The sequence below is a fragment of the Hippopotamus amphibius genome, chromosome 9 (genome assembly GCF_030028045.1).
Source record: "Hippopotamus amphibius kiboko isolate mHipAmp2 chromosome 9, mHipAmp2.hap2, whole genome shotgun sequence".
NCBI lineage: Eukaryota > Metazoa > Chordata > Mammalia > Artiodactyla > Hippopotamidae > Hippopotamus > Hippopotamus amphibius.
In genome coordinates this window covers 67,226,890-67,250,381 of record NC_080194.1, presented here as the reverse complement: position 1 = coordinate 67,250,381, position 23,492 = coordinate 67,226,890, and the positions used below count along the sequence as shown (strand labels likewise).

The 23,492-nt window shown below is 36.7% G+C and overlaps 1 protein-coding gene across 4 annotated transcripts; it reads left to right on the top strand.

Moving 5' to 3' along the window:
* Positions 1-49: 49 nt before the first annotated feature.
* Positions 50-18,393, top strand: DDIAS (DNA damage induced apoptosis suppressor). Of its 4 annotated transcripts, none has more exons than XM_057749785.1 (5): positions 50-119; positions 7,335-7,460; positions 13,120-13,281; positions 14,242-14,359; positions 15,488-18,393. In XM_057749785.1, exons 2-5 carry the CDS (start codon positions 7,351-7,353, stop codon positions 18,080-18,082), a joined length of 2,985 nt encoding a protein of 994 aa, XP_057605768.1. In that variant the 5' UTR covers positions 50-119; positions 7,335-7,350; the 3' UTR covers positions 18,083-18,393. The 4 variants fall into 4 exon arrangements, with proteins under 4 accessions (XP_057605768.1, XP_057605769.1, XP_057605770.1 ...); XM_057749786.1 differs by having other exon boundaries at positions 119-194; XM_057749787.1 differs by lacking the exon at positions 50-119 and adding an exon at positions 6,012-6,074.
* Positions 18,394-23,492: the final 5,099 nt, after the last annotated feature.

Genomic DNA, 23,492 nt, shown 5'->3' with positions numbered 1-23,492 from the left:
TCACTTCCGGCGGAAGGAGGCGCGGGAGATTCAATTGGAGGGCGCTCGCTTGGGGCTGAGTTCTGCTGTTCCGCGTTGCTGAGCTTTGCCCGGGCAAGGGTCCCGGTCCTCTGCCTCAGGTGAGGAGCTGCGGGAGGAGTTTCTCGGGGAGCAAGGACCAGAGACGCCTACCGAGACCCTTAACGTCGTTCTGAGTGAGACAGCGCAGTCCATTCTATGTTGTTTTTTCAGGAGTCAGTGTCTTCTATAAAAGGGTGGTTATGAGGACAGAAGATATAAGAAGGTCAATTATTTTAATTTTAGACAGTGCTGCTGCAGTCACTCAGCTCGCTTTTGTATGTGCCATGGAGGTGGACACAGTTGAGTGGCTGGAATCGGAAATACAGGGAGGAAAAGGTGCTACTGCAGCTTTTGAGGTGCTCGGAGATTAGGCAGCTGGCTTTTCCAAACTGCTCTGATGATCCAGAGGGAACAGTGCTTAACTGAGCAGTATGCCCAAACCAGAAACTTGAACTTTTTTTTTTTAATTTTATTCAAGTATAGTTGATTTACAATGTTGTGTTGATTTCTTCTGTACAGCAAAGTGACTCAGTTATACATATATATTCTTTTTCATATTCTTTTCCATTAGAGTTTATCACGAGATGTTGAATATAGTTCCCTGTGCTATACAGTAGGACCTCGTTGTTTATCCATCCTTTATATAATAGTTTGCCTCTGCTAATTCCAAACTCCCAGTCCTTCCCTCCACTACTTCCCCTCCCCCTTGGGAAACTTGAAAGTTTTCTAGGTGCCTTCCTTATATCTCACATCCAGCCAATCATACCAACCTCTTGAGTATCTCAGATATGTTCACTTCTAGAACCGCACTTTTACTGTTAGTACTTTGGTTCAGCACTACTACTGCATTAACTATGACAGCAGCCATGCCCCATTAAAAACCTTTCCTTCAGTCACTCCTATTTGCCCACAGGTTTAAGTCTAAACTTAATCTGGTTCACAGGGTCCTTCCCGTCTTTCTCAGTTCCTCAAATGCACCATCCTCCCTCACCTCCAGACCTCTTCTAAATCCCATCTCCAATCCAGGTAATGCTTACTTGTTCCTTGGGTCTCAGTTTATGAAGCCTTCTAAGTTAGGAAACCTGTCCTAACTCTACAAGACTGGGTCGTAAAGTACCCAATAGTTAGTTACTCTTTCTACAGATAGTTTTTTTTTCCTTCATATCCTTATTGAAGTGTAATTGCTTTACAATGTTATATTAGTTTCTGCTGTACAACAAAGTGAATCAGCCGTATTTATACATATATCCCCTCCCTCTTGAGCCTCCCTCCCACCCTCCCTATCCCACAACTCTAGGTCATCACCAAGCATGGAGTAGATCTCCCAGGGCTATGCAGCAGCTTCCCACTAGCCATCCCTTTTACATTTGGTAGTGTATATATGTCAGTGCTACTCTCTCGCTTCATCCCAGCTTCCCCTTCCCCCTTTGTGTCCTCAAGTCCAGTCCGTTCTTTATGTCTGCATCTTTATTCTTGCCCTGCCACTAGGTTCATCAGTACCATTTTTTTAGATTCCACATATATGCGTTAGCATATGGTATTTGTTTTTCTCTTTCTGACTTACTTCACTTACAGACTTACTTCATTTGCCTCCCCGCTCTGTGCCAAGAACTGCTGGGTACTAGGATTACACTGGTGAACAAGATGTGATCTTCCTGTTCTGAGGGAACTTAAACATTTTATGGATGGCCTTAAGAAGAATAAGTGGAATCTATTTGAGTTGGTTGGTCTGAAAAGGCATCTCTGAGGAGCTGACACTTAAATTGAGGCCTAAAAGATGAGAATGATCCAGCCATGCAACAAAAGAAAGAAGAACATTCCAGAGTGAATAGGTTATGCAAAGGCCTTAAAGCAGGAAAGAGCTTGGCATCTTAGTGTTCAAGAACCTAAAAAAAGACCAGTGTTGCTGGAACATATTCAGAAAGAACAGCTGTATGAGATGAGTCTGGAGAAATGGTCAGGGACCAGATCACACAGTTAGGATGCTAATACAGCAGCATAAGCAGGAGATGGTGGTGGTTTGGACTAAGGTGGTGGCAGAATATATTAGGGGGAAAGTGAATTATTGTTTTTAGATGTGGAAATAGACTCGAGGGTGTCTAAAGAAGACTGATGAATGTGATGTGGAACTGAGGGAAAGAAAGGAATGAAAGATGACTTGACTCCTAGGTAGCTGGCTTGAGTTACTGGTTGGAGAGTACTGCCACTTACTGGAGAAAATTGCAAGTAAAGAGGTTTGAGAGGAAACTAAGAGTTCAGGTTTTTTTAACCTATTAAGCCCCAAGATGGCTATGAGACACCCAAATACAGTTAGTTGGCTGTCAGGTAAGCAGTTGAGATATGGAAGTCTGGACCTTGCACATATTCTGTACCTTTGTGTTACTTCGTTGGTACTTACATATTGTCTGTCTTAGCCAATTCATTGAACATAAGAGCCTGTTTTTTCTATCTGTAACCCTGTCCCCTTCTCCATCCTTAGAATAGTACTTTACCTATCATAAATGCAACGGACAAACTGTGCATTATACTCACTAAGATTTTTCTGGGTAATGTTTTTAAAATATTTTTCACCAGCATTTCTCCAAACAAAAGAGGTTTTGTCTGTTTTTTGCTTATTTAATTTTTTTATCTCCTGCCTGCCTCTTCCCTTTCCAGAATTTTCATGTTAATGTCAGAAAATCATTTCTCAGGGACTTGTTATGACTGCCTTTAGAAAAATTAAACAAAGTATACACCCTTGCAGGAGACCATTAGTTAGTTTTAAGAAAGCAACTCAAAATAACCACCCTTCCCATAGCTGAGGACTCTTTGTCCTGTAATATATGAAACAGGAAATCTGAGAGCAATGAAGTGACAAAGATTTTCCTGCAAAGCAGGAACAGTTTGGGGAGAAATGAAGAAAGGAAGAGGAGTTAGTCATATCTCTTTTTCTGTATACCATTAGAAGTGGGGACTAGTTTTTTAAAGTGATTGCATCCTTTGGCCAGTCTTGAAACAAATACAAATACTTTGGGTGAAGCTTGAGCAAACAATGTAATGGACTAGAAAGACTGGTGAATTCCAGAGCTGATGCTACCTGCTTCTGGACCTTTAATTAGTTACTTTGTTTCTCTGAGTGGATCAGATAATCATATAAGAGAGAGAACTGGAAAGCATTCAAAAGAATTTATGAACCCAACCAGATTATAAATTTCATTAAAATAGAATCCACCTCTTACACTTCTCTTCACCACCCTCCCCATAGGCCGATTCACATTAAATAGTTACATTTTTTCTCCATGACCTAACACTTAAGAAGAATTATTCTAGATTCTCTAGCCTAGCCCAATTATTTTGGATTTTCTGATCTATTTCAAAGGAGAAAAAAAAACCTGTAAAAACTTGGTAAGGAGGGGGTTAAGCTGAAAAGTCACCAGATAATAGAGCAAAGAATTACAAAATAATTTGAAAGGGACTGAAATGCTCTCAGGCTTTACAGTGTAACTATAACCACATTAATCACAAGTGTTGTTTACCATCAGACAGCCCCAATGGCTGGGCCAGTGGTTTTCAAGTGTGGGCAACATAGGCCTTATCTGGAAACTTGTGAGACATGCAGTTCTCAGGCCCTCATCCCAAACTTAATGAAATCAAACTCTGAAGTTGGGGCCCATAAATCTGTGGTTTATCAATCCCTCTAGGTCATTTTGATGCACACTAAAGTTTGAGAACCTTCTTGGCTAGTATGAAAATGGGATGCAGGGGTGTAGTAAATGAGCTTATCTATCTGGGCCCATTGACAAAAACATCTCTAGTGTGAAAAGGATGCATCAACTGTATTAGCCTGGGGACTTTCCTGGTGGCGCAGTGGTTGAGAATCTGCCTGCCAATGGAGGGGACACCGGTTTGAGCCCTGGTCCAGGAAGAATCCCACATGCCATGGAGCAGCTAAGCCCATGTGCCACAACTGCTGAGCCTGTGCTCTAGAGCCCGCGAGCCACAGCTACTGAGCCCACGTGCCACAACTACGGAAGCCCACACTCCTAAAGTTCATGCTCTGCAATGAGAAGCCTGCACACCGCAATGAAGACACAATGCAGCCAAAAAAAAAAAAACAGAATGCATTATAATATGTCCACTTGGACCCAGCATATTTTCATAAGCGTAAATCTATCAGTCTTCAGTCCTGGACATCGACTTGAGCAATCTCTGGGCCTTCAAAATAAAAGCCAACTGAGGCCCTAATTAATTCCTTAACATTTATACTTTTCTCCCACTCCCTCCATCTCAGCCTCCTTGTTTCTACTTCTATATATGAGAAATTGACAGGACCCAAGGTTTTTATTATGTTTATTGATTTTTCTAATTATAAAAGTAATACATTTAGAAAATATTTTAAATATAAAAGGAAATAAAAATCACCTTTAATCTGACAACTCTGAGAGAAAATACATTTTAAAAGCAGGTTATCTGTGTGCCTAACTATTCACTTCTTTCTCCCCATCCCCCCAAGCTAAGACTAGAGCAGTCCCCAGTCCCTTTGTCGTATTTTCTCATGGTATTAAGTTTACTTTTCCTTTATAGAATTTTCCACAATTTCAGTGTTTTGGTGTGATTATTGGTTTAAAACCTGTCTCTTATGCTAGACTATAAGTCTAGTGACCAGGTAGGGACCTTGTCTATTTTGTCCATCACTTACATTATTCCTATCACCTGGCATTTTTCATCTGCATTTATTTATCAATAAGTGACTGATAAATAAGTAAGTATATTGAACTTATTAAACTGGAATATGGTTTGCTGACTGTGATGGAACTGAAAACAATGTAATGCTGTATCACCATCCTTCCCAATAAAATCAAGAAGATAAATTGCAGTAGATACCACATATGGAATTGTTCCCAAGTCTATGATCATGTTTTCCTGACTGTAGTATTCACTCATTCCTGATGCTTCATTCAGTTATCCATCAAACATGAATTCAGCATACTTCAAGTCAGGCAGTAGGGATAGACAAACTAGATGGCAAAAATAATAAGGAAATATTATGAAAACAGCAAAGGGAATAACTAATAGTGACTGTCTAAAAGGATCCTTATTGCATTTTTTCCACCAGCCAATGAATGGAAAGTCTTTTTGCCATTTGCTGGAGTTTACCAAGTGAAATGCCAACAGTAAAAATACTTTGATGACCTTTTTCATTTCAGTTCTCAAATTTACTTATTTCTCCACTAGAGGGCAATAAACCCTTAAATAATGACAATTTAACCACCCTTCCTTTAAAAATACAGCTGTTAGTGCTTGCACAATTAATTTAGAAATTAATTCCCAATATTTCTGATTATACACGTTTTTCATTTATTGGTGACTTGATAGACCAGGTCCCCATCTTCATGAAACTTTCAGACTAATGGGAATAGAACCAACAAAACAAGTAAGCATATATCATCTGATATATACATTTTCATGATTGCATATATCACAAGCATGATTGGTACAGTGAAGGAATAAAATGGGTGATATCACAGAAACTAAGAGGAAGGGAGTATTTACTTGAGATGAAATGGGGCTCTCTAAGGGGTAATATTAAAGATTAAAGGATGAGAATGAGCCAGCTATTTGAAGAACTAAGGGAAGAGCATTCTAGACAAAGGGAAAGGTAAGCACAGAAGCCTGGGAAGAGAAATTATTTGGTGTGTTTGAGGAGCAGGGAGAAGGCTAGCATGGCTTGAAGTGCAGTGATTAAGGGAGCAAGTGGTACAAGGTGAGGTCTAGGAGGTGGGGCTAGATGATCTAAGGCCTGACAGGCATTGTGAAGAATTGAGGCTTCATTCTAAACTGCAAGATTTTAAACAGATAAAAGACCACATTTTCAGGAGGGCATTCTACCCTATTTTATCTCCCCTAGCTCATAGGTAGATGTACCACCATGTTACACCCTACCCCAAACTGAACTTCAGAGGAGATGTAGAGGGAAGATGCCTTTGCTGATATACAGTTCCACAATTTGTTTCATTGGCAAGAAGGAACTTGAAGTTAGTAGCACTAATAATAGCAGTGTTCTCTGGCCTTTCTTTCTGCCTTTTCCTTGTATCCTATATCACCTCCTCTACCTTGTCCTTAGATATTGCCATGTGGCCTGAGGTGACCACCAAATCTAGGAATATATATCTGCTTTTAGTAGAAACTTATTAGTCATGTATACCTAAGGGTCTAAAAACAAGGGTAACAACAAGAATTAAGCAGGGTTAGATTTTTTTTTCCTATGCCCCTTTTCATAATGTAGATCAGTGACTTATATAAATCCATTTGTCTATAATCTTTATAAGTTTCCATCTTACTGCCTTATGTGGCAAGATTTTATTTTCACAGAAATATTTTGATTGATGCGCAGGATTAGTACACTTTAAGATATCCATTCCATAATCACATTTCTAAATCTTTGATCATCCCAGGAGGAGCTATACCCGAAAGATTCTTTTATGATTTTTAAACTGATGACTTCCACTTTGTCAAAATTTGATGATGCCATCTCAGAAAGTTTCACACATTTGAAGAAATTGAAATCTTTTGCCATGTGTTTACAAATGGAAATTTATTGATACAGCTTTATCTTGACCGTGTTCAAACTTTTATTTCAGAGCATTTATATTATGCTATAAAGAAGCTAATCAATTTTTAAAATTTTGATAAACCATTTGAATTTTTAAAAAGAAGGTGTAGAAGAGGCTAACTGCTATTTTATTGTTTTACTTCTCTGATGTGTTTTATACAAGGCTCATAAAGCACTTCGAACTCTCCTTTGACCATGCAACATTTTTATTTTTCTATTTTACACTCTAAATTGTCTTTTTTTCCTCTTCAAGCTGTGTAAAAATGTACACACTGAAATCTAATGAAGTGATTTTTTTTTCCAGCTAAAAAGAACTATTTCCCACCAATTTAGTTTCTTTTAAATATTCATGTAAGTTCATTTAAGTTCCTTCCTATTAATGGTAGAAATGAGTTATATATAGCTCTTCTTATAAAGATGTTGAAAGAAGTTAAATGATACCTTTTTTGAATTACTGGGGTGGAGCATTTATTAAAAAAAGAATATTTACTTGAGATACTCTGTTCTAAATCTTATTTTCTTAATTAAGCAAAAAAGAAAATTAGTTTTCCAGTATACTGACACTTACTACAAAAAACATCTGTTGGCTTTGCAGTGGAGATTACGTGATTTTCCTAAGAAATGAATAATGCACATGCAGTTAAAGATTTGCCATTCATCCCATGACTATTTTGTTTTTTAGGCCACAGTGAGAACACATGAATAGAAGAAAATTTCTTCTTGCCTCAGTTCTTGCCCTCCAGAATTCGAGTTTTATATATCCTTCATGTCAAAAGTGCTTCTCTCGGATAATCCTGGTCTCCAAAAGGTAAACATAAAGCCTGAAAGTGTGAGAAAAAAAATACAAGTGTATACTGTAGATTTCCTGTGGCTCAAAGGCAAGTAAGGATTAAATTCATACCAGGATGTAAGATTCTCTTAGGTTGGTTCTTCTGTAAATCCTGGAATAGAATTAGCTGGTAATTCTCTGTTCCCAGAGGGACGCTTCAAATTATCTCCAAGTCTTTGCTAAGTACCTGCTTCAGAGGAGAAAAATAATTTCTCAAAGAAGTCACGATCCTGATGCAAAAACTTAGCCCACTTCTGGGATACCCCTGGAAATAGTATAGGAGTTTTTTGTTTGTTCATTGTTTGTTTATTTTTGCATAATCTCCAGATTATTTTTTTAATAAATAAACTCCCTGAGAACAGGGACTATGTTATAACCTCTGTATCCTTCAGCAGCTAGAACAGTGTTTGGCACGTAATACTTTATTATGGTGTTCAGATTCAGGCCAAGTAGACCTGAGAGCCTAAGATTCTTTTCTGATGTTTAGAGTACAAGTGAGAGGTTAGGGTTGGTATTCCTTAAGATCACATTCTGTCTTCCTGGAGGAGAGGATAAGAATATCTAGTAAGTACCTAATAATAGTTAAGTAGAGTAGTAGGCCAGCAATATTTCTTTTTTTTTTTTAGGGTATAGTTTTGTACAATATTATGTTAGTTTCTACTGTTCAGCAAAGTGGAGTTCCCTGTGCTACACAGCAGGTTCTCATTAGTTATCTATTTTATACATATTAGTGTATATATGTCAGTACCAATCTCCCAATTCATTCCAACCTCCTTCCCCTCCTGGTGTCCATACATTTTTTTCTCTACATCTATGTGTCTACTTCTGTCTTGCAAACCAGTTCATCTGTACCATTTTTCTAGATTCCACATATGTGCATTAATATATGATGTTTGTTTTTCTCTTTCTGACTTACTTCACTCTGTATGACAGTCTCTAGTTCCATCCACGTCTCTACAAATGACTGTTTCATTCCTTTTTATGGCTGAATAATATTCAGCCATATATATACATATGTGTATATATGTATACAAGATGTATATATGTACATCTTCTTTATCTATTCATCTGTCGATGGACATTTAGGTAGGCCAGCAATATTCTTAACTAGTCTTTTTGTCTAGTTAGCATTGTATCAGGAGGAATTGACAGTTCCAACCCACACATGGACTCTAAGTCATCCTTCCAGTAGTCATCACTATTCTTTTATTAAGCCATTCTTTCAAGTACTCATTTGTAAACTGAGAGAAAGAACCTATTTGGGTTATTCTTCTTTAAATGCTCAGCATTCAGCTTGTGGTCTAGTTCATAGAAAATATGCAATAAATGTTTGTTAAATGAATGAATAAATTACAATGTGATAGTGTCTAGGTTGTCTTAGATCTGGATTTAGGTTCACTCATTTTCAGGTTCCTGCCTATTTTCTGAAAAAACTAAAACCCAGGGACTGTTTGCCTTTGATCAGGACCTATTCTTAGAAGCAGTGTGGTATATGGAACAATTTCAAGCTTTGGAAAACACAAGGGGGTTGCAGATAGGCTCTGACACTTAATAGTTGTATGATCTTGGGCAAGTATACTTTACCTATTGCATTATATCCTGGTGATTAAAAAAACACAGTTCTCTGGAGCCAGACTGCCTGGATTCAACTCTAAGCCCTGCCACTTAAATCTGGTAGCTTTGGGCAAGTAATCTAAATTATCTGGATCTCAAAATGGGAAAAGTAATAATATCTGCTTCATACAGTTGTTGTAAGGATCAAATGAATTAATAAATGCTTCAAACATTGTGTGATACATAATCATATGTAAAATATTTTTAAAACTAAATTTTTTCCCCCAAGTCATTTCTTTTAAAGATAATCTACAACAACCGTTTAGGGTGAACAGTACTGCCATTTTTACCTTTTTAGACAGTAATAACAATAGATAACAGTGACAAAACCATAATAGGTTTTATGTTTTATGGGATTAACTTTTTTCTCTTTTTAACCTCCAAGATTAGGGCAGTGGTGGTTTTCAGATTCCATTCTGCAGAGCCTTAGAGCTCTATGCTTCTACAGGAGATGGGATTAGAGAAGTAATAGTGGATTGTGCTGACTAGTAGGTAGGGCTTTAGGGCCCCCACTTTAGTTTCAGCAAGAGCTCCATTCTCAGCCTTTGTATTAGGGTTCCAAATTAGATTTCATTTCAAAAAGGATTCCATGACATAGATAAAGATATAAAGATATAAAAATGTAAGAAGTGTATATACAGTTGACCCTTGAACAACATGGGGCACCAGCCCCCCGCACAGTGTAACTTATAGTTGGCCCTCCAAATGTGCGGTTCCTCCATTCATGTAGGTCCTCCATATGCACAGTTTCACATTCAAGAATTCAACCAACCACAGAATATATAGTACTGTAGTATTTACTGTTGAAAAAAATCCATGTATAAGTGGACCTGTGCAGTTCAAACCTGTGTTCTTCAAGGGTCGGCTTTGTAAAAGGTTAGTTTGGTCCTTCATTTGAGAAGATTATCATACTCATGTATATATGTGTGTGTATATATATGGGGGAACTGTATGTACTCCCAAAAATTATGAGTAAGGAAGAGGACTCATTTGTCCATATAAGCAATCCAGCCAGCCCAAACATGTAAATTGCCCTTTAATTGACTTAATGGTCTAGAAATCTGACTCCAGCACTAAAAACTTTCTTTTCCTATATTATTTTTTAACATTTTTCTTTACCTTCACCCATGAAATATGTAAAATAGTGTTTTATGGTTATGTGTGCAGTTTTCTGGGAAAGAGAGAGTCCATTGCTTTCGTCAGATTTTCAAAGGGTTTCAAGATCGAGAAAACACTAAGAATTACTGTCTCATCAATTTTTCTACTTTGGGGCTAAATATAAGTACACTAACCTAGAAAATAAATGAATGAAACAATGTTTTAACTGGTATCAAACAAAAAAGGTAGCAAATACAAGTATTATTTTAGATAGATCCTTTCAGAGGCTTTTTGGAGTCAAAACTTTTCATAATAATTCTAAGGCATTATTTGCCTTTTCACTCTCATTCTCACAAAAGAGCATAGTGGAGTTTTCCATAGGCTCCATGACATGATATCACAGCAGAGTGAGCAGAGGAGGAATGAGAATCCAGCTGTCTATTAAGACAAACATTAAACAGGTTTGCAAAATATAAAACAATGCCACTCTCTTCTCATTAATTTATTTTGGAACACATAGTGGTTTTCCATAAAAATATACTCTTTTTGTTAACTATGCAGTGGATCTATTTTTTAAGAAATAAAAAATAATAAGTGTTTTTTAGAATTCTCAATTTTAATTTCTCACTTTCATTTAATTTCTCATTTTCAGTTGGAAACGTAGATAGATATTACCCACATAAACAAAAGCTCTTTAGTATTCTCAATAATTTTTAAGAGTATAAAGGGTCCCTGAGACCAAATATATTTGAAAACTGCTATTCCGTAACAAATGACATTTTGGAAATAGGGGTGCCTCTGAAGGTTAAATCAGGGAACTGTGATTTGAATGTGTTGTCCCTACCCTTGCTTCTCAGAATACAGTCTGAGGAATAGCTGCATCAGCATCATCTGGGAGCTTGTTAGAAATGCAGAATATTGGGCCTTGTCCCAGACTTAGTGAATCAGGATCTTCCTTTTAACAAGATCCCTAGGTGACTAGTATGCATATTGAAGTTTGAAAAGCTCTGATCTGTATTATACTAACATTTATTTATTTCAATTCAGAATTATTTCCAAAAGGATTAAAGGGAACTACATAAATATCTTCATTTTATATATAATATAAAAGTATATAATAATATAATTTAGTGTATATATGCATTAATGCTAATAATGCATTAATACTAGTAATGCATTAATACTAGTCTTTCTTAGGCTATCACTGATACTCTGTTTTTAAGATAGTTCATTATTAACCATACTGTTCTTGTAGTTAACATTCAAGAAAGAACTCCAGGCAAGGAATCCAAAGCCTTGGATTTGGTTATAAAAATCACTAACTTTGTCACATTGGGCAGAAATTCACCCCAATTTCCCAGTTTGTGAATGAGAGTAAATGCCTTGTTTATGTATCAGAAGGAAATAATGTAAATTGAAAACATTTGTAAACTGTAAAACACTGATGTGTATTAATTCTAAGATTTGCTAATAATTTTACATTAGACTTGAATGCATTATTAGTACATAATTTTTAAAGAAGTTCTAACATATATTTAAAACATTTAATTCATTTCACTAGAGCTTGGTACTAATGAGGTTTTATCCCCTGGTAAATCCATTACCTTCACTTCATTCTATGGCCAGACTACACCACAAACTGCAGCCAATTTGATTAAAATTATATGAATGGATTGTCACAGATCCATCATCAGTGTGGGAAAAAAATTAATAATTGGCACAGATGTAATGATGGTGAATCAGTAACTTCTCATATGAAGGATTAACCTTTGTTCAAAATAGTACCTTGTGAACCATGGAATTCAGGCTCCCCCTAGTGGCTACCTGGCAGCAATCAAATTTATACAACTGTCTTTAACATTATTTTCTATTTGCATTTTTAAGCCAGATCATTGGTGACGTGAAGAAAAAACGGTTATAGGATTAACCATAAGATGTTTTAAGGGGTCAGTTTGCTAAATTAAGAATGTGAAAGATGGATAGCAGAGTTCTAAGATATTGCAAACTACTAGAAAAGAGAGAAAAATAAGTAGAAGTGACAGTGACCATCACAATATTTAATATATTTATGAGGGAGAAGTGGACTAAACACATAAATTTTATAAGATCTGTACTAGATTCTTTCTTTACTTTCTTTTCTTATACTTTGTCTCATTTCATCCTTCAGCCTTGGATTTCACATTTGGGGGAAAAAAAAAAAGTTTGATAGAATCCATCAGTGAAAAAATAAGCTGATATCTACACATGACCTAGGCCATCTTCACTATTAAACATGGACCCAAAAAAAGAAAAGAAAGCCCTTGGCCATAATTGCGTAAATGCCTTACAAGCAAGTTAAACAAGGTGTTTTGTACCTAGTTTTTGTAATCTAATAAATTTTCAGCATATTTCAGTGAATTAAAGTTATTCTTATAATAGTGAGAAAAATATGACTAGATACTTTGTGTATAAATACTTATTAAATGTTTAAGATTATTCATTTTTCTTTTAACAGAAGATAGACAGACATTAAATTTCAGGTCTTCTGTTGGTGTGGCCCTCACTTCATTATATTTAGTTTGCCCAACCCCAACCTCAGGCTATAATATGCCTCAGTTTGTTAATGATGATTTAGCTACCCAATAACAACCAACCAACCAACTAACCAACCTCCCTCCCCCAACCCCTCTCTCTCCTCCATGCATGCACACACAGTTTTCCTTCAATTTCTATCAACTTGGTGCTGCTGAATTTAAATCAGTAAAGTAACTGTTATGAATAGAGAAAACTTAAAAGAGGTTGATATGAAATTGTTTAAGAAGAATGTAAGTTGTACATTTTGTACACAAAATATTATTTTTAATCTTTACTTTTCCAGATTTGTTTTACGTTATATAAAAAAAAAAGTTGGTGAACATCTCTATGCTTTTTTCCTCCCCTTTTCCAGGTCTAATTGTCCAAAATGTGGCTGTACTGGTGAAGCTGAAAATGCCAGTTACAGATATAAACTTACCCTGAAAGTTGCAGAATCAAACAAATTATTTGGCATTACTGTATTTGGAAGCTGCTTAGATGCATTTTTTGGTCTTACAGCTACTGGTTTGCACAGGTAAGGATATTTAGAGCATTCTTTTTCCTAGGTACTACTTGAGTACATCAATAGAATTTGAAGATATGTATTTTTAAGGTAATATGCATTTAGTAAAAAGATGATCACTCGACCTCAGGTCATCAGTTCATTTAAAAGATAATCAAGTGAGAAATAGAAAGATGTTTATTTCCTGAATACATATTGTGATGATGTTAAACGATGCTCCAACCAAACTGTAATTTGGTTGTAAACTGTAATTTGGTTGTAAGTATTAAATTACAAAACTCCAATCCAAGTTAGAGAAATATAGACTAAGAAAGTAAAATCATTTCAAACTGAAGGATTATTCAAATCAAGTGGCTAAGGTCTCTTGAGGTAGAAGAAGCCATCTGAAGGAATATTTGCATATCAGAAATTGAAATTTTATCATTTGTTTTATTTGCATTGCAACTTCATCTGCATAGTTGGACCTGTTAAGATGTTGTTCTGAGAATGTAAGGATATATATATAAGCAATTGAAGCTTTTTCTCCCCTTCAGTCTTCTACCCTCCTCCCCTAATCCTTAACAGAGGAAATCTCCGTTCATCTTGTAGTTGAGAGCAAACTGATTTGAAGAAAAGGGAGAGCCAAGGGACCACAGCCAGGATTGCCAGCAATGAGGAGAGACTTCCCTCTGCTTTGTGGAGAAGGGCTAAAGATCCCGCCACTATGCCCACTCACACTTTTAGAATAATTGCTGGGCCTGTTTACTAGACAGTCATCTACTTTATTCACACTTAATCAGTGGTTTTTGTCTTTCTAGGCTATAGGCACCTCAAGGGAACAAAATGTGTAGCTTTTGAAGTCACTTTTTTTCCCCTATGTGTAACTCAAAAGTTTCGTGCTGTATTTTCAAACTAATTGTGTCTTCTGACTTTATGGCAAGTTAAAATTTCAAAGCTTATCTCTTCCCATTTTTTGTTTTCTTTCCAATCAAGGTACATTCAGGATCCTAATGAAATTCCAGAAACACTGGACAGTGATACAACTCAGAAACTATTAACTAAAGCAGTTGAAACTTGCTTTGTTGGACAAAGCTTTATTTTTGGAGTGACGGTAATTGAGACTAGCTTTCTTTTTAGTATTATGCTAACATTTCCATTGTAATGAAATGATTTAATTTTCTAAAACGTTTTTAGGAGTCATAAATGTGAGAGCCTGTAGAAGCACTTTAAGCTGTGTAAACATAGGCTATAGGTGATCTGTTAAAACACCATGTATGACAACTTCCTCTTTCAAAAGTTAGAAGAGCCCCATTCAAATGCATGCAGAGCTTTAAATATCTAAATTTATTATAAATTCACAAGTGTTAGATATTTTGTTTTGATATTTGGTATTTACTGTACCCTCTAAATTCAGTTAAGATTCTGCAGTAAAACTTTCATCAGCTCTAGCTTTTTAATCTTATCTATAAGAAGAGAAAGAGGGAACTAACGTTGAAGGCAAAGTAACTGGGTATTGATAACTCTAAGAATAGGTTAGGAAGATGGTCTTAAATAATTATAAAAGTGACTATAGAAAAAGTCTAAAGAATGTGCTGACTCTGAAGGAGTAATCACTTTCCATCTCTTATACACTAAAGGGAACAAATAAATATTTTGCCTATACTGCAGTCAGGTTTTTAAAAAGGGAAATAGAGCACTTAACAACTGAACAGTGACAAAACCCAAAGGGAAGCTGAAACCAGGAGCTACAGAGATTTTCTTTGTTAAAATCTTGGATGGCTTTTTCTTTTTCTTCTTTTTTCTTTTTTAACAAGTGAGTACTTTCCTTCTAACACTCAAAGTTTATGGAAGCTAATTAGAAATGTAATAGTAGCCACCATTTATTGAGCAACTACTATTTGCTAAGCCCTGCAGTTTTTTGTGTGTTGTTGCTAATACAGTAATCTTGCATTTTTATCCTTATTTTATAAATGAGAAAACTAAGGCTCCTAATAACTTGTTCAAAGTCCCACTAGGAAATTTTAGAATGAAAATTTGAAGATAAGTCCCTTTACTCTGAGGTTTACTTCCCCTAATTTCAATTCCTCTAGCATTATAACCCTATAAATGCTAGAGGAATTGAAATTACGGGGGTAGGGGTTATAGTTGCATCTGTTTGAACCTTTTAAATTCCTGTTTCACATTTGAGTCAAAGAAAGAACATTTTATTCTGATTTAAATTCGTTTACTTCTTTCACAGAATTTTGAAAGTCAACATGGACACGGTTTAGGTTCCAGCAACCTCTTAGAGCGGTACCTAGACCACAAGAGAGAAGTTAAAGCGCTAGTAGCTTGCCAGATTGCTCTACCAGACCCCAGTGTTGTAGGCTTCACTGTCATTGACTATTTCCATCGGCTTTTGCAGCTTTCTGGTATCAGGAAACTTCACTGTGGCTCCCAGGCACCTTATAGCCACTTACTTGCTTTAGAAAATTCAGCTAGTGGTCTCAGCAGCATATGTGGCCCTGACAGCAGTTCTTATTGCTTTGAGCCCTATGGCAGAGATAATTTTTCAGGATTCTGGCAGCTATCACTTGAACTCACTTCCATTGTTTCACAACTAACAGATGATGATGATCTTTCAGCTTCAAAACAAAGCAAGGCCATTGATACTCTTCACCAGAACCAAACGTGCATCTCCTCTGCAGAGGCCACTAATTCCAGTAGCTGCCATGATACCATTCAGGGTTCACAGAGCCTTGTTTCTTATATGGATAAAAAGAGTGCAGCACAAAAGCTGGGTGAAGAACTTGGCTTACAAGCTAATCATCCAAGTGGAGTTCATAGCAATCATCATGAAATTGGAGTTCCTGGCTCTAATTTATTCCCTTTGAAAGTGCAAGAGCCCCTTGAGCCAAGTAATACAAAATCCTTCCACAGTGCAATAGATGTTAAAAATATATATTCCCAGTGTGAGCTAACATGTCACCAGTATCATGATGTAGATATCCCCCCTAGCTTTCAGGAGAGATCTATGTGTTGTCCAGCTTCATCACTCAGACTTGAAGAGATAGCTGGTGGTTCCCAGGACTGTGACCCCAAGATCTGGGATGACCTGCCACTCTCTGAAAGCCTAAACAAATTTCTGGCAGCTATCGAAAGTGAGATTGCTATAACCCAGGCAGATGCCAGTAGCAGGAAATGTCATCTAGATAATGACATCAGTAAATTACATGCAGACCACAGCAGGTTACCTGTGACTCCACAGAGAAGTACTAGAGCCTTGCATACACCACCTATAGCCTTAAGAGCACCACAAGCAATAGTCAAAGCAAACTCTAGCAAAAATAACTTCCATTCCAACCATGAAGCAAATCCAAGTCCTAGTGTTCATAAGGAGTCACAACCAGAGTACACGGCAGAGGTTGTCTCTATAAGTAATAGTGAAAGAGACATTTCTGAAAATTTTCTACCCAGTGTGTATCTATCAGCTCTGTTTCCATCTTCAAAAGGCTCAGGCACAACAGCTACTCTTAAATCTATTAGAATTCCACCACATGAGGCTGAAATTTTGCTTAAGCACAATACTTCAGAGACTGACCATTCTTGTCTCCATAGAAAATATTTTAATGGATGCAGAGAAAAATCGCTATCAGAAATGAGTGAAAAGTTGACAACTTTGCGTTCTAAGAGGTACAATATTGTTTCCAACATTCACAACTTAGAAAATAAACAATACTGTAGGCAGCCAAAGAACCAGGGTGACAGTTTGACAATTTGCAGAAAACTCATATATCCTTTAGAAGATCTTTGCAGTACTCCAAATAGAAGTACAACTACATTAAAAGAAATGCCTTTTGAACACACTGGTAATAACCTAACCCAGAACTGTTCTGGTCATGAAGGTGGCTACAATGCTTCTGCTGATCTCTTTGATGATAGTCCTAAAGAAATGGACATTGCAACAGAAATGACCAAAAAGTCGCAGGATATTTTGTTACAGTGGGGAAAGTCTTTGACAGAAAGTCAGCATACAGAATCTGATTTTTCACTGAGATCACTCTCTGAAAACTGCAGCCAATCTTCACAAAAATTATCCTTAGAAAATACATCTGCCTCTTTGTATCCAAGAACATGTCCCTCTCCACCTCATTTTCAATCAGATTCAGAATATGATTTTGAAGAAAGCCAAGACTTTGTTCCGTGTTCACAGTCAACTCCAGTTACAGGATTCCACCAAACTAGAATTCATGGAATGAAAGGAGCTTTCACAAAATTTCCTGCCTTTTACTTGGACCTAGATGCTAACTATAAAAAAACAAGGATTTCCTCTGTAAGTGATGTACAGCAAGCCACCCCTAGCTGTCCAAAAAATATGAAGACACCCAGCCGGAAATCCAGAAGCCCTAGTGTATCTGGTATTACACAACCAGCGGCCTCCAACAACTGTCCTGTTGCCAAGAGTCTTGAAACTGATGTTGATGAATGGGTCCCTCCTACCACACAAAAAGTATTTCCTTCAAAAGTACTTGGATTCCGGGCCATGGGTCTAAGGAAATGCCCTGCTGCTTATAATTCTCCTGATCAAAAAGAGTTACGGAGAAAAAAACTGAAATATGTCAAACAAAGAACTAATAAATGTTTAATTAAGAAGGACTTAAATTTGAAGATTATGCTTACAGCAGCAGAACAGAAAACTCCTGACTGTAACAGTACAAGGTCAGGCTGGATTTTCAAAGAGTCGGTTTTGGGACTTGGTTCTTGTTCAGAAGTCAAATGTTGCCTTCCCTGTTCAGAAAATTGGTCACCTTCCATGCCTGAAACTAAAAGTGCTTGGTCTCCTGAATTGTTCTAATAAAACGTCACCTGGACACAATTTCTGAGCTTTTAAAGCTAAGTCTGTTTGGAAACTCTTGCCTCCAGTGTCATGGAAGTCATTCTTACCATTTTGAACATTTGAAGAGAAGCAAATAGATAAGAGGTGCTACTGTGCCTTTTTAAATGATGGGAAGCCATTGTTTTTCCCAGTGTTTTTTTCAGAATACTCTAATTTCAGATAATTTGGCACTTTATCTTATATTGTTAATTGTACTTAAGTAATATTATTAATTTTGCTTATTGAAAGTATTTGTTAAAATCACATGAACGTTCAGAAATAAAGCCTTTGCAAACCAAAACTTAATATCTTTCTTAATTGTTCAGCTTAGATCAGAAAACACCTACCATGTATTAAGCCAACTACTGTTCTGAGTTTGTGATACAAAGCTACAAGATCACTGATCTCAGAAGATTTTAGTCTACTGGGTAAGAGAAATATAATGGACAATTTCAATACAATGCAGTAAATGCAATGGTAGAAGGTTTTAATGGGTATTAAATTTATGTTGCTCTGGGAGCATTATAGAGAATCAGTTAACCCAGCAGCATCTGTGGACTGGGATAAGAAGAAAGATCAATAAAAACTTACTATTGAGAGTTAAATATGAAACTGTCACTATTTTATTTAGTAATTATTTGTTGAATGCTTACTACATCCCAGGCACTATGCTGGGTGCCAAGAACTCGAAAGTCGAGCTCCTTGCCTCAAGAAACTCATGGTCTAGAAGAGTAAACAGTTCTTTGATAGGGAGATACACTAGATGGGCTAAGAAGGAGCACAAATGAAGGATAGTTTCTAGACATTCAAGTCCTTAGCAGCACCTCAGCTGCACTCTGTAAAATGTTTTGTGTATCTCCGGTCAGCTCCCTTTGCTATTCCCCACAGCAGCTATTCCAAATAAATCTTCACTCTCTTCGTGCCACCGACCTACCTGCTCTCCTTGCCTCGTACTTCATGGAGATCACCTGGTATTCCCTTATCTTCCCACACCCACACTTACCCACTTGTCTGTATCTACTCACCCACAACTTTTTTCCTCTAACCGTAGAAAATAATGCACACCTCCTATTTAGCACTAATCTTTCTGTTTGGGCTGCCATCTTCTTTACCTTCCCGCTCTCCCGGCTCTCCCCTTCCCCTACTTTTAATTTTGTAAATTTGCAAACAAAAAAGTTGAAAGAATGGTACAATGATATAGCATCTATACATCCCACCTACATTCAGTCATTTTAACATTTTGCCTTTTATGTATGGGTGTATTTGTTTCCAGTGTGTCTGTATATATAGTTTTTGCTGAACCTTTTGAAGGTAAGCTGAAGACATTTTACCCTAAATACTTCAACATAAGTTTTCTTGAAATAAGGACTTTCTGGGACTTCCCTGGCAGTCCAGTGGTTAAGACTGCCTTCCAATGCAGGATGTGAAGGTTTGATCCCTGATGGGAGAGGTAAGATCACACATGCCTCCTGGCCAAAAAACCAAAACATAAAACAAGCAATACTGTAACAAATTCAATAAAGACTTTACAAAAAATAAATAAGGACTTTCTTCTACATAATTACAATATCATCACACTAAAAATTGTAACAGTAGTTCTGCAGTATTATCTAATGTTCAGCCCATATTTAAGTTTTTCTACTTGTCCCTAAATTGTGTTGTAATTGTTAATGTTTAACCAGGATTTCATTAAGGTGACTCTGTGGTGTTTGGTCATGTCTCTTGTCTCTTTCTAGAACTTTACTCTTCCACCATATAGGCTTTATGAAAAAAAATCAGACCATTGTTTTGTAGAATGTCCACATTCTAGATTTTTGTATTTGCTTCTTTATAGTATCACTACCTTGTCTCTCTGTCTCCCAGTATTTCCTGAAAATAAGGTCTAAAGACTAGATTAGATTTAGGGTTTTGGCAGAGAGAGTTCATGAGTTTATGTTGTGCATTTCATATTGTATCACATTAGGAGACAATGTCAAGTTGTCCCACTATTAATGATGCTAAGTAAGATTGCTTGATTAAGATGTTTTCCACCAGATCTCTCTATTCTATAAGTACTTTTTTTTTTAACTTTTTAAGAGCAAAGAGTCAATATTATAGTTGCCTATCAGTGGTGTTAAATATTTGTTTCCTTTTCATACTCTCTATCACTATGTACTCAAGAATTTTTATTTTCTCAATGATTTACAGTCAGTTTCACTCATTCTTTTTGATACTCCATGTAATACTTGCTCCCTCACTTCTGGCGACTGTTTACAGCCAGTTTCCATCAAAAAATAGCACTATCAAGTTTCACATCACTCACTCTTCAACCTGCTGCAGTCTGTTCTCTCTCCCCCACCTCCAGTGGCTATGGTGTTGGTAGTTTTCTAACCCTCAAATCCAATGGATTTGTCATTTCTTATTTTGTTTGATCTCTTTGCACTGTTTACAAGATAACATTTTTGTGGTTTCTGGTTTCTCCTAGTCTCTGATCAGGTATGCCTGCAGGGCAATTTGATTTTTTTTCTTTTGCAGGGCCCTATATAAACAATTTGATTTTAAGATGAATTACAAAATTCATGGTCCCATATGAGGTAGAGTGGTTTGTCAATGAAGATTTAGAATAACGGATAAGGAAAAGGTATGTGCTTATTGCCCATTCAGTGCATGTGAAGATTATAGTATACAGGCAGCATCTCTTTCTCAGGCCAAGGATATAGCCTCCATGTTCTTTATTGTCAAATGTGCCCTTCCTGGCTAATTTCATATCTCCCAATGTGATTAAAGAGTAGTAATGCAGTTACTACTGTATTGAACTATATAAATCCTATCTCTACAGTTCCTTACTATCATTTTTTTAATGCTGGTTACATCTTTACTCATGATGCTGCATCCATTGTGCCACCATGAGTACTGGCTTCCAGTAACTCACATGTTGTTACTCTGCTTCATTGATGATTACCAAAAATGCAAATCTTACCCAGAGTATGCAGGAAATGTGAATAATAATTCATTTTCTGGTTATATTTCGCATTCAGACTTTTCTAGCATAAACATAGAACACATTCTAACCATGTCTTCTCTTGAACTTTTTAGGCTGTAATTACTGCATTCCTAAACTGTGATCTCTGAGCCATGCCCAGGATGAATAGTCAAGAGGCCCATGGGTGGAGCAAGAAGAGTAGTTTCATTTGTGCAAGGACTATCCATTTTCCAATTAGCATGGCTTAAGCCCAAACCTAGAGAGCACAATGTCACTGTCAATTGGGAATGAGAGGACATTGATTGGAAGAGCCAGTTGGCATAGCAGAGCAACAGTCTTGAAAGGCCTCAGGTAAGATGGGCCTGTCCTGACACAGTGCAGAACCTGCAGAGAGGGGTAGGGTGGTGGGAGGTGGACAGAATTAAGAACAATGTCACTATTCTCACAAACATGGCAGTCTACAGACAAAAGACTACCATAGTTGGAACACAGACCAGTGGGAGCCAACGCACAGACCCACACATACAACTCAATCTCAGGGATCAATAGTTTGTTAACCCAAAACCCTGAATTCTTTCTGCGTCCAATATGAGAGTCACCTAAAAGCCCCATTCTGGCAGCTCAGTCTGATACTATTGTGTGAAAGAAGTATTGCTTCAGCCAGTAGAAACGGTCTACTCTTTAGACCAGGGAAATTCCATAGGCATACGACCCAGAGCTCCTCAGCATTTGCTCCACATGAAGAGTGGGTGAATGTGTTAGAAGGTCAGAGAATACCTCAAATGGGAGAAAAGGTGCCTGTCCCAGCATCAAAGTGGAACTTCAAAAACTCGCGAGGCATTCTGGTGACCAGGTCCACATGAGACCAGATCCAGGCTCGGGGTGCTTTCCTTAGTCCCAGGAACTGGAGGTGGATTTAGAAAATCTTGAGGAAGGCACTCCAAAGCATCAGTCTCCCTGAAACATGGGGCTGGGGAAGGGTCCCTTACTCAGGTCTTAGAGATACTGCCTGATCATCCCCTCTTATTATCCTTGACTGCTTCATTTGCCTGCCTTTTAGAAGGTGGTGCCTCTTAGTGTTCAATTATTGGCACTTCTTCAAGTATTCTTTGGTTGAATTTATCCACTCATCTATAGTTACCACCCATAAGCTCTTTAATTTGAAGTCTATATTTTATCTAGACTCTCCGGAGACCAAACTTGTTAGGTCAGCTCAAAATGTTTTGTAACTTGTATGTGGGTTCTTTGACCCATGAATTTTTTACAAATGTATTTCTTCATTTCCAAAAAGAAAGGATTTTTTTCCTAGCTATCTCTTTGTGAATGATTTCTACCTGAATTACATTGTGGTCAGAAAAATTATTCTATATTATTTCAATCGTTTGAAATTTGAGACGTTTTCTGGCCCAGCCTATAGCCAGGTTGTAAACGTTCTAGGTGTGCTTGAAAAGAACATATATTCTGCAGTTATTGGGCACAGAATTTTGTGTATGTATTAAATATATTATGTTCAAATGATCTATATCTGTACTGAGTTTTCCCCTGTTTTATTAATTATTGAAAGAGGGATTTTTAAATCTCCCTCTATGATTGTGAATATGTATATTTCTCCTTTTAGTTCTGTCAATTTTTATTTTATTTTGAGGCTCTTTGTCTTTTTGTGTCTTCCTGATGGACATGGTGAAAGTCCTGTTTCATTGCCATTAATGCTTTTTGTCCTAAAATCTAATTGTTATTACTGTACTACATTAGTTTTATCTTGGTTAGTGGTTTCTGTTTTTGTTTCTTTTTTAAATCTTTCTGTATCTTTATGTCTTAGAAAAGGTTCCTGTAAATCTCATATAGTTGGGTTTTGTTTTATTGTCCAGTTTGACAATCTTTGTTCTCTAGCTGGAACACTTCATCCATTAACAATTAATATAATAATTTAAATATATTTGAATTTATTATATTTCATGCTTCCTATTTATTCCTGTCTATTCATTTCATGTTTTCTCCTTTCTTTTTCTTATAATCTTTTCCCAAAAACCTTAAATCTTTTTAATCCATTTACTATTTTTTTAAATTATGTTTGTCATGAGTTTTAATTCTATATTTTTAACCCTACAAGATATAGTTTCTACAGTCAGTTTTTTATTTTTGTTTTTTTTTTTAGGGTTTTGTTTTTGTTTGTTTTAGATTTACCCACATATTTACCATTGTTTTGCTCTTCAATTATCTATTTCTTTGAAAGTGTGTTTATTTTCAATCTCAATCTTTTTTTTTTTCCCATGCCACATGGCTTGCAGGCTCTTAATTCCTTGACCAGAGATTGAACCTGGGCAGTGAAAGTGCCAAGCCCTAACTACTGGACCACCAGGGAATTCCCAATTTTCACTCTCAATCTTGAAATATATTTTCTCTGGATATAGAATTCTAGGGTAGGAG